The sequence below is a fragment of the Hyalella azteca genome, unplaced genomic scaffold, assembly GCF_000764305.2.
Source record: "Hyalella azteca isolate HAZT.00-mixed unplaced genomic scaffold, Hazt_2.0.2 contig6929, whole genome shotgun sequence".
NCBI classification, from domain to species: Eukaryota; Metazoa; Arthropoda; class Malacostraca; order Amphipoda; family Hyalellidae; genus Hyalella; species Hyalella azteca.
The window spans coordinates 194,360-206,133 of NW_025937069.1; the positions used below are offsets into that span (position 1 = coordinate 194,360).

The 11,774-nt window shown below is 39.9% G+C and overlaps 1 protein-coding gene across 1 annotated transcript; it reads left to right on the plus strand.

Moving 5' to 3' along the window:
• Positions 1-6,386: 6,386 nt before the first annotated feature.
• Positions 6,387-11,631, plus strand: LOC108671005. Its single transcript, XM_018158490.2, has 7 exons — positions 6,387-6,639; positions 8,324-8,422; positions 8,616-9,046; positions 9,288-9,455; positions 9,734-9,854; positions 10,212-10,369; positions 10,891-11,631. Exons 1-7 carry the CDS (start codon positions 6,555-6,557, stop codon positions 10,996-10,998), a joined length of 1,170 nt encoding a protein of 389 aa, XP_018013979.1. The 5' UTR covers positions 6,387-6,554; the 3' UTR covers positions 10,999-11,631.
• The last annotated feature ends 143 nt before the right edge of the window (positions 11,632-11,774 follow it).

The following is an 11,774-nucleotide window of genomic DNA, read 5'->3' on the forward strand; positions in this document are numbered from 1 at the left end:
TGGAATAGAAAGTATACATAATTGTTAGTAAAAAACAATCTTTATTATTGATTTTCATTCCCCTTCTATTTCATTTCGTTTTAATGAGCGACAAACATCATTGAATCAAGTTTCCGACAGTGACCTGTTCCTCAATGTTCTTGTAAAAAGACACCTGCGGGTTATAAATTCAACAGAAGTACGTTGAAGTTAAAATGGCAACATGAATTCTGGCACCGAATCTGCTTCATAGTTGCCACTAGTATATGAAGGGAAAAGCTACATTAAGCAATGAGGCGTTTTTACCATATATTAATCTGTAAGATATTCTGGCTTTAAATTCGAATAAATACTAGATGTTTCAAAATCCTCAATATAATTCAATAACTAATGAAACTAGAAGGCATCACATCAGAAAACTAGAGAGTTTCCAGAGTCTGGTGTCAGACGTGTGGTCGCCGAGGGCAGATTTGGCTTGCGTGTTGCAGGCGACGCGCCGCGGAGTTCGGGTGCAAAGGAAACTAAGTCTCGCGTAAAAATTTCTACGCATGGGGTTGAAATGTTGTAATTAAAATGAAATGTTGTAATTTCCAGTATTAATATTGGTTATATTATCTCGAAAACTAGGGTTATTTTTTAAAATAACGACCAACATTTTAAACAGAAAAATTTTTCATTCCTGAAATTGATTGTGGAGCTAATTCTTTACAAAATAAATATTATTCAAATGAATAATTTGAAAATAATAAAAAAATATTTGAAATTCCTATTAGCATAACAAATTCCTCATTGCTGTCGTAAAATGGGGTTTCTGTAAAAATTTACATTCGTTTCGAAAGCGTGCAGCCATGAAAATTATAAGAAATCTAAAAATCCGTTTAGAATGCAATGCATTGCATGAAAAAACATAGTGTTTTTGATGCAATGACTTTCGAAATTAGTTTTTGTAAATAAATTTCGTCGTATTTTAATTTCAAAATGTAGCTTTCCGTACATTCAGGCTTTTATTGCCCCATCAGTTAAGAAGAGCGATTATCTCAGTCTGTTACCTTTACTAAAGCTTTACTTACATGTTTACTCAGTTGAAATTCCAACACGATGTCTGCAACTATTTTGGCAACACGGTATTTTTTCGTACATTTTGAAAGCTTTCAATAAGAATGACAAATGTTTTTTCGGTGAGTTGGGTGCCCACGCTGGTATAAAACAATATTTAGTCGCTTTATTTTGCTATTGGAACTTTGGAAGTACATCAGTAACATCACAAACGCTGTGCAGGAGGACGGTGGGCGGAGAGGAAACGAAAATCGAAGGCGTAGAATAATTCAGATGCAATGCTGCATGAAACACGCTCATTCTAGACTTTTTTCAAATCGGTTAACTGGTGAAAAAAGCTGGCCCTCATTTGCCCTTAATAAGGAAAATCAACGTAAAAATCTCAGGCAGCAATTTCCAGTTCAATTTATAAAATTATCTTCGAAGTAAATGGAGCCAAATTTCAACAGTGATTTAACCATAATCGTTCTTTTAAACTGAAAATCTGATATCGAAATCACAAAATTTGCATTTATCATTACAATCGAACAAGTTGAGCGCTAATTTTTTTAGTCATCCTCAAAAAAATTTCTAACTTGTACTGATAGAAAAAACTTTCAATTTGTTGGTATACTAAGCAGTTCGTGTTCTGAATACTTGATCGGAAGTATTTAGATATTGAAGATAAATTTTACATAAAATATCAGAACATGTTCTTGAGATAATAATATTATGAATCAGATTGAGATCTATAATACATTTGAAGATCGTTTACCAATACTATTATCGTTTGTGCGTTTCGAATGATTTCGAATGAATGGCCCGGGAGTAACAGAGTAACACAAGGATCGATCTGCTGGAATATTATACGTTTATTACATTAAAAACTGTACTACATTTTTTGATTGGGAATATTTACGTCTTTCCGAGTGCTTGACTAAGATCATATCGCATTAGTGTATTTTTGTAAAATCAGTTTCAACATACTCTATCGTCAGGACTTTTTGTGTTGGGTCAAGCTAGTAAACGGGAATTGTGGATTGTTGGAGAGGTATAAGCTAAGGTAGTTAGTTAAATGAGACACGTGGTGATGAAATCATGATGCCACGTCTCAGCTATGATTTGGAATCCTGAGGCTTTTCAAGAGTGATTGCCGACCGACTGTCGTCAATTATTCTAAAGTCTTGTAAGTGAGTAAAGAAACTCTTTGAAAACGTAATAATAATTGTTCTGTTACAACTTGTGTAAATTTTCGTTAATCTGTGCCGTCCGGCTTCTTGGATAAAACTATTTAAGTGGACTTGAACTGACGAATATATATTGTTCTTCAACGATTTTTTCAGGGCTAGGTTCGCATATTCATTGCAAGGCTCGTCAGCTCAAGTGCGAATTATTAATTTGATAAGTATGTTCTGCCGAGGCTAAACCGACAGCTGTCAAGCATCTTCATCTTAAACTCTAATTGCTATAACAGAAGGCACGAAATTAAATCGTAAAAACCGTTTGTGAACACAATCGCTTATCGCCGTCGGATTTGAACGCTTGACAGCCGCCCTGATGCTAATGTGACGCGGGACATGGCGGTAAGAAGGGTCCAGGGCCTATACTTTCAATAAAAGTTAAGAGATCGTAAGTTCATCAGCCAATCATTGGCGGCCTTTCAAGCAAAATCCACCAAAGATCCTTATAAAATCGTCATAGGTGTGTAGTGTGTAAATTTCCGATTAACTTACTGTCATGTGGAATTAGTTAATGAATTATTTATAATTCATACAGTAACTGTAAAATTGTAGATGTGATAATTATTCAATTGGCTTCATGTAATTGGTAAATGGAAAAATCTGCGAGGCAAAGTTATAGCGAACATTTACATCTTCCATTCCGAAATAAGAAGTAAATTCAGCGCGCAACAACAAGATATTGAACCCCAGCTCCCACACCACAGCTCCCACACCACAGCTACCACTCCACAGCTCCCACACCAGCTCCCACTCCACAGCTCCCACACCACAGCTCCCACACCACAGCTCCCACACCAGCTCCCACTCCAGCTCCCACACCACAGCTCCCACACCACAGCTCCCACACCAGCTCCCACACACCAGCTCCCACACACCAGCTCCCACACACCAGCTCCCACACACCAGCTCCCACACACCAGCTCCCACACACCAGCTCCCACAATTTTAATATAGGGAAATCGGTTAAATATAATATTGAAAATGTACATTGTTGTGCACTTCCAACGCAATTTAGTGCAATCAGTGAACGAATTTAATATAAATTACAGAGGTTTCAACTTACACTATATGCATTCAAAAATGTCATTCTAATATATAACTATGAATTCAAATGATAACATTGTTGATCATCAATAGACATTTTTTGTTGATCATCAATAGACATTTTTTGCGAAACATTCGTGTTTAGGCTGAAAAACTCGCTTCTTGAATGACTGAATTGAACGGAAATGTTTCTTCCGACGTATAGTTTATAGTGTTCAATAGTGTTCAATAGTGGCTATTGAACACTATTGAACAGTTTCAAATTGTTCAATAGTGTGTACATTAGTGTAATTGTTGCTTGAATGACCTTGCTACGTTCTGCGGAGCATCTTCAGTAGTAAATGTGTTAATGTAAAAATCGGCAAGGACGTCGGGTTATAGTTATCATGCCTTAGTCCTTCAACTCGTCTCAGGCTTGTTTGCATTAGAGAATTATATATAAATTTTACGTGCTACCCTAGTCCTGGGCGTTGCTTATTTCAAAGTCGGGCCCACGTCCAAATTTTTTAGGGTAATTGCAGTTTGAATTTTAAATCAATTATTGAAGAGATTGTAATCATAGACAACATTATATGTGACTAGCGTGCGATTGAAGTTCGGTAAATTGCGGTGACATCATCTGACAAGGTCACACATTTGCCTTGCTCGGACCTTATTGGCTCTTGCATGTATACATCAACTTCACGAACGCTCAGTCAATTCCTTTTAAACCTTTTTGCTTCTGCTGCATTCGTGGTGGCCAATCTCCATGCAAACAATTGTACGAAATTAAACCTCTCCTTTTTGGCGTAAACTTCATAAGGTTTATCTCTTGGCTTTGGTTACCGCAGAGCGAATTCCATGGTCATCTTCCCGCTAAACACGATTTTTTTATTTTGCTTGCACACGCTGAACGCGAGAAGTTCAAGCAAAATATTCGTCGGTAAAACCGAGTGCCTCAGTCACTGTTGCCGATTTTTTTTTCTTATTCCTATTATTTTTATTCTGAATACTTTATCCTTAATCAGCAGGCTGCAACACTCAACCATAATTGGGAAGTATACACTGGATAGAAAGCATATTCAGTTCCTCATTGATAATTTATTCTACCATATAATTACGTAACTACATTCGCCGCACCACAAAGCCCCAGCTGAGATCAAAACGCCAAATGGTGATGGGGGCAAATGGTGCTTTGAAATGTTGCGTTTAACATTGAAGGATCTCGAGTTTCCTGGGTATTATATGACTGGCGTTTCGTAGCATATGTTTGCCTGAGGCTGAAGATGCCATCAGCGTACAAATATGTACATACAGACGAGGTCAACTAACATGGCAGTTTGAGGTCGCGCGCGGCCGTGAACGGTTGTTGGTCCGTTGGGCGCCAGAAGCGCTGCGAATTAAGGCATCTTTCTGGATTGTGTTCCACAGGAACACACTACGTGGTCGGACATTACGATGCAAATTTCATGCGAGGAGCGATCTTCACCATTTATCTCTTAAGTCGAATTGCGGAATAAAATATCTAATTTTTCAGTTTATTTTATACTAATAAGTATTTATTAATTATTCGATGCATTTTGCTTTTTATGCTTAAGGAAGTTAAACTTAAAGTAATTCATGTTTGTATACCACTTCAGACTTTAAATCAAATATTTTTTTTACGAAGGCCTTAACTTGGGTGTAATCTTGCGGCAGAGGTCACCGACTAATAATCTTACGCAAATACAAATGTACGCCAATATACTAGGAATAAATTAGTCGCGACCTTCTGGTAAAGATTTATCTGTAGACTTCGAGCCATCAGCTACGTCTGCAGACGAAAATGATTACTTATTACAGTTATATTAACTGCGTTTACATCGCATGTTAACTAGTTTTACTCTTTTTAATGTTAAAGACACATAACAGTTGCGAGTTTTCGTCTCTTGAAGGTTCCTCAGACGTGATAAATGGCATGTCAGTCGTAGACAGAAGCTCTGTATTCGTGGACAGAGGCTCTGCAGTCGCGGACAGAGGTCCGGTAGCCTCGGACTGAGGCCCTGTAGCCTCGGACTGAGGCCCTGTAGCCTCGGACTGAGGCCCTGTAGCCTCGGACTGAGGCCCTGTAGCCTCGGCCAGAGGCCCTGTAGCCTCGGACTGAGGCCCTGTAGCCTCGGACGGAGGCCCTGTAGCCTCGGACTGAGGCCCTGTAGCCTCGGCCAGAGGCCATGTGGCCTCGACCAGAAGCCCTGTGGCCTCGGACTGAGGCCCTGTAGCCTCGGACTGGGGCCCTGTAGCCTCGGCCTGAGGCCCTGTAGCCTCGGCCTGAGGCCCTGTAGCCTCGGCCAGAGGCCCTGTAGCCTCGGACTGAAACCCTGTAGCCTCGGACTGAGGCCCTGTAGCCTCGGACTGAGGCCCCGTAGCCTCGGACTTAGGCCCTGTAGCCTCGGACTGAGGCCCTGTAGCCTCGGACTGAGGCCCTGTAGCCTCGGACTGAGGCCCTGTAGCCTCGGACTGAGGCCCTGTAGCTTCGGCCAGAGGCCCTGTAGCCTCGGCCAGAGGCCATGTAGCCTCTGTCCGAGATAACATATTTAAAGTTAACCATAAAACTGCGGTCGGCACGACACGGCCGCCTGAAACGTGCGTTTGATTTGATAAAGCGTTAAATGACCTCGCAGAAAATTAATTGACAGTCGTCGTCATTAGTGAAGCGCTGCCTCATGCACACGAGCCATCCTTCCTTACGGCAGATGGGAAAGTGAAAGCTAGCGGGGCATCTCTCACGTATCAACAATAAGCCTCTTTGCCACTGACGAAAATTACATTTTTTAATTTATGATTCTTTATGGCAGTAATTTTTCATTTTCACTTCACTAAATTTCACTATCGTGGTAGGTGACATTAATTTAGGGTGTTGCATGGGGTGATATATTATTTCGAGAGTAGTTAAAAAAAGATGCGTGCAAAATACCTTTAACTACGCACGAGTGAATATTTTATAGAGCTCTGGCAAGCAATAATGGGGAGAAATTTCAATAAAGTTATTTTGGAGTTCAGCACTCTGTAGATAAGCAATATGTTCCACGAAAGAATTATGTTGTGTATTTTTTGGACAGCCTACTATTTTTCATGATAGTTGTCTATTAATTTTCTGATTTCATACATTCATTACAGACCATGGTACAATGTATGGTAAAAATCGTTAAAGACAGATCCTCCTCATTGGAAAATTTGAAACCTTACTCATATTATGCCTACGAAATTGAAACGGAAAAGTTTTGATGCCCATCAGTGATGAGGCTGAATCTTGTGATGCGAGTGACGTTCATTTTCTTGACAGGCGTCGTGGTTACGGGCGTGCTGCTGCTGTTGCTACCAGGTCAGTCGCATCTCCGATTAGTTTAACGTGCAAATATCTTCTGATGTATTCATATTTTCAGGCAAAATTTTTCGGAATGTGAATTATTGTAAACACAGAAGACGTTAATATTTGTTAGCGAGTTGAAGTCGAGCACCAAAAATAATCCTCGATACACTAAGTGCAGATTAAGCATATCAACTTTGAATTTAATTTTGTTTAAGAATAACGTCTTTACTTTTATTTATTTTCAATTAATTTCTAAGGTTTTTCCCTTCATGATTAGGATACGATGCGCTAGGTAATTAACCTTAGAAATCTTACCATAATGTAACGAAAACTTGACTATTTAGTCAAGCTCATCCTGATGAACACGTTGCTTTCTTAACATTTAACAAATTGTTTTCTTAGTCCTTAAAATTGTGCTGAATATGCAGATACCGTCTGGTTAACACGTCCGTTTCGTTACTTTCTAGACAGCGATATTGTATACGCTAACGTAACGACATTAAAGAATTCCATTTCCATTATTTGATTCCAGTCACATGATTTGCAATTCACACTTTATGCTCGTTTATAAAACTGAATGGAGTTTAGCTTACTTTAAAAACCGTCAATTTTTAGCTGATTTGTGATGACAATTCCTGCTCACCGTGAGACCCGTGCTGTGAAGGGTATTCGAAGGGGCCAGTGGGTAGTTAGGTGGTCGTTTGGTCCGCGCAACATCGGAGGTTCCGAGCATCCAGCATCGCTTTAGTGTCCCTTCTCTTCAGCGTAAGAGCGCGGCGAGAGTAGAACTATTCTTCCTAAAGCTGCAGGCGATTTGTTTGAATGGATTTTCAAAGATTGTTCGACAAAGCCGACGAGTCAAGTCGACAAAGCCGACGAGTCGAGTTGCGCAACTATAGGCAGCCAGAAAAAAAATGTGATTATGAAAAATACAATGTTAAACTGAAAATTGGCAATGAAAATTTGGATAAGTAGCGGAATAATCTTAAATGTTGTAGAACTATAGATTCGTAGTTTGAAAATATAATGTTAAAGAAGTGAAACTTCTGCAAACTCGTTACGGTTTCGCATGTTTTTAATATCACGCCTGAATACGAATAGTTCGGCGAGAATGCAAATAGTTTAGCTTGTAGGAGGCTATATATAGTAAAACGCACACATTGCCAGCTTCTTCCATTAATTTTTCCCTTCAAAAAAAATTAAAAAGTCGCGTAGAATCTCAACTTGGCGTCGTAAGAGTGTGCTTCAAATCGCAATATAGACAATCACGGAACTTGCGCTCACACGACTGTACAATTAATTTCATGATAAAGATATAAGTCATCATCATAGACCATCGTCAGAAACTCTGAGCGCTCGATAATCCAAAGGATCAAACTAAAAGTCAATTACAGAGTCTTAGTTTGAGAATTTTTTTTATTCTATCCGAACTAAATCCTTTCTCCTGCCAAAAGTTGTGAAAATTTACCTACTTAACCCTGCAGTGTATGGTAACGCACAAAACTGACCATATCGGTCACCTTTTTATTGGTTTAGTTAGGGTCTATTTTCGTAGGCGTGGATTTCATATGTAATCCAACCGACGTCTGTAGGGTTAAACATTACAGTTTTTCAATGAAGAATGTTAAGTTCAACTTCCCAAAATGTCTCTACTTTTCTCTGCTTCCAACCGTAAAAAATTTCTGGTATTTTACAGGGTTTTTCAGAATTTCGACGGAACTGAAACCTAATTCTCAGAGCCAAGTCTTTTCAAATTCAGCCTTCAATTCTCTGAACGTGGATTATGACTCAAAAGGTAACGGTGGATATAGTGCATATGCTGTCTATCATCGAATTGAAAGAGCACAAATTTGACCCTAAATACCACAAAACTGACAGAAATACTTTTTCTAAACTGAATTATCAAGTGTGTTCTCATTATAACTCTCCAGAATATCTCATTCTAACTCTCTAAAAACAAATTTTACGATAATATAATTGTTTGCCAGAATCACTTCCGCCTGGAACCTTACATCAGAAAATCAGAATATTGTGCTTGGTCGTGTCGCACCCAGGCCAGCACACAACACAGGCGAAGGCTGTACACTTCACGTGGTCTCAGCGATGCACCCAAACTTTCTTCATCACAAACCTGGAGCCTCTCACCACCGATGACGATTACCTGAGCGCTGTGTGCGGCATCCTCGCGGTAGCCGGAAATATTGGAGATAAACTCCAGCAGTTCAAGGCAGAATATTGTGTACAAGACGACACCACGACACCATCGGCCGAGAGCACTTCATCCCTGTCACCCAGCGAGTCGCCCGTGCCAGATATGCGCGACTATCCAGAATGGGTGGAATGGTTCACGCCGTCTCTTCCTATGCTCTTCGTACCTCAGACGGATCCTGGCAGACTTGGGCTTTGGAATAAGACGAAAGTGTGTGCATATTCATAATATTTCGTCATTGATAAGACGTTTCGTATTATTAAGGAATATTAAGTCTAATTATAGAAGCTGTGTTGTATACTTTGAAAGACACGTATAAGCGTATTTTTTTATGCATTTCAATGGATCTTGAGTAATTTTCACGCGCAAGTTATTCAATTTAACTAATTTTTATGACATGTTAAATATTTGTCTTAGCATTGCCTTGTTAATGTTCTTCTTACGTTCATAGTTCGCTTACCTGCACGCCTACCAGCATTTCTTGACCGACTTCGACTGGTTCCTCAAGGCTGACGACGACACTTACTTCATCATGGAAAACCTCAGAAGTTTGCTGCAGCTCCACGAGCCTACCGAGCCTGTCTACTTCGGTTGCAATTTCAGAAAGACCGACAATTTGGTCAGTAATTCTGTAGTGTAATGAAGCTATCGAATAACACTAAGTAATAATAACAATGTATAAGCAGTAGTCGCAAAGACTTCAGAGCCAAATTCTGGCGAACCTCATCAAACGTTGACGAAAATTGAATAACCATTGATTGAAGGTGGCTGTAACATGTATTCGTCAACTCGTCTAAGCGCGTCATTTTTAATAAATTAATAATTTAATAATAAATTTAATAAAATTGATAAAATAATAAATTTTATTTTGTAAGGAATAAGTTATTACTTTACCAGGGCTATATGAGCGGCGGAGCGGGGTACGTTCTCAGCCGCGCAGCCCTTGAAGCCTTCGCTGCCGTGGTCCAGGCGAACGCATCTCTGCTGGACAACACTTGGCCCGAGGACCTCAACATGGGTGATTTTATTAAGCTATTCATTCATAACTCCATATATTGTAAATTTTGGCTACACACCAATCAGACTTGCTCTATTGTAATGTGCATTATTGCACACTGAAAAATATGAGTGAGCTAGACATCGTCTAACTGGCGATGTCAGTAATTTTGCCCTTGGGTAGACCATCCTCACCTAGTTTGGCTGGCCAAAAAAGAGGTCTCTGTGTGACGTCCGTCCTCGGCTCGTATTGTGTTAAAGAGGAGTCACTATTTGCGCAATGTTACCTATTAATTTTTTTAGTTCGGCTAACGCGGCTCATCGTATTACGTAATCTTGATGAAAAATAAGGATGAATCCATCCTATACACTCGAGCAGGCCTAACGCTGGAAGAGGCAGGCGTCACGCCAGGCGAGTCCCGCGACGTAGAAGGGCGGCCGCGGTTCTTCCCTCTGTCTGCTCGTTCCCTCGCCCACCCTCAGGACGGCAGCGTGCCTGACTGGTACTGGCAGCTCACGGCGTATGCTCACCACACGGTCAGTAATGCAACTTACGTCTATGCTTCGTAACAATATTTAGTATAATTCTTTCTTCTTGTGAAGATCGCGGCAGAAAATAACTTAATCGCAATTTAATAATTGAAATTCAGGTAAAGAATATGCAGGAAATGTTTATCAGTACAATGCGATGGCTCGATTTGATGTCACAATCTGAAGTGAATTATCTTGACTGTTATATTGTACCCCTGATGAGTGCGCGGCAGTGTTAAGACAAGCATTCATCACACGACTCAATTTTAATTGAAAATTTACAAATATTTTATAGTTATTTACATCATCGTACCCCGCTCCATTACAAAATATTTTTGCTTCTGATTGTTCCGTGGGTCGTTAGGTGGCCCGGAATCATCTCAACATTAGTAATTATTTGATGTACTGTTCATTGTATTTAGGCTGAATGCCTCCCTTTGCCGTTAAATATAATTTCCCTTGGAGATAGTGTGAGTTGAATTGTGTTGAATTTTGCACGAGTGTGTTGAAGTTGAAGTCGTGCGCAGGGCCCGCAGTGCTGCAGTCCCTCGGCCATATCCTTCCACTACATGACGGACGCTGACATGTACTTCACTGAGCTGCTGCTGTACAATGTACGTCTCAGTCGTGTGTGAGGTGCGACATATCATCCTGCAGATGATGGTGGATGATTCGGTACTTTGCTATCATCAGGCAGATGGTGAATGATTCAGATCTTTGCTATCATCACACAGGTCATGGTGGATGATTCAGATCTTTGCTATCATCACAGAGTTCATGGTGTATCATTTATTTTTTTTCTATCATCACTCCTCAAATGATGGAATGCCACCAGCTCCGGATTGCCCTTACGCGCGAAAGTTTACTACATGACACGAATTCCGTGAAAGTTCTAAAGCGGTTCAGAAAATAAAGTTCTAACGTCAGATAGTTCCTGTCGTTGGCAGTGATTTTTTTTCGACGGCTTTATTGGAACAAAATGAACGAATAAATACACGATGCGTTAATGGTACAAAGGACCAATAATGCTTCCGAAATTAATAAGTGTGAGATTCCATGAAAAATGTGAAGAACCTCACATTTGAAAACGCTTACCCTTTCTGATCTTATTCGTCCGAAAATAACTATGGATTCCAGTATCTAGGTTTTGAAAAATAATCACATAATCATTTACGAAGCGTTATTGTTGATGCGTGAATACTAAGCTTAAGTACCTGATAAGGTGCCATTTATTAGTCATATAATTAATAAAGATATATATTCTTTAACGATTCTTCAATAAGTCCCATTGTCAACCGAAATTGCCGCACTTCACTAGTTTTCCTACACAAATAAAAATTTCACAGTGCCATGAACAACGCGCCCGTCACCTCCAATGCATCGCAACTTTGTACGCAAGACGAAAAAAAAG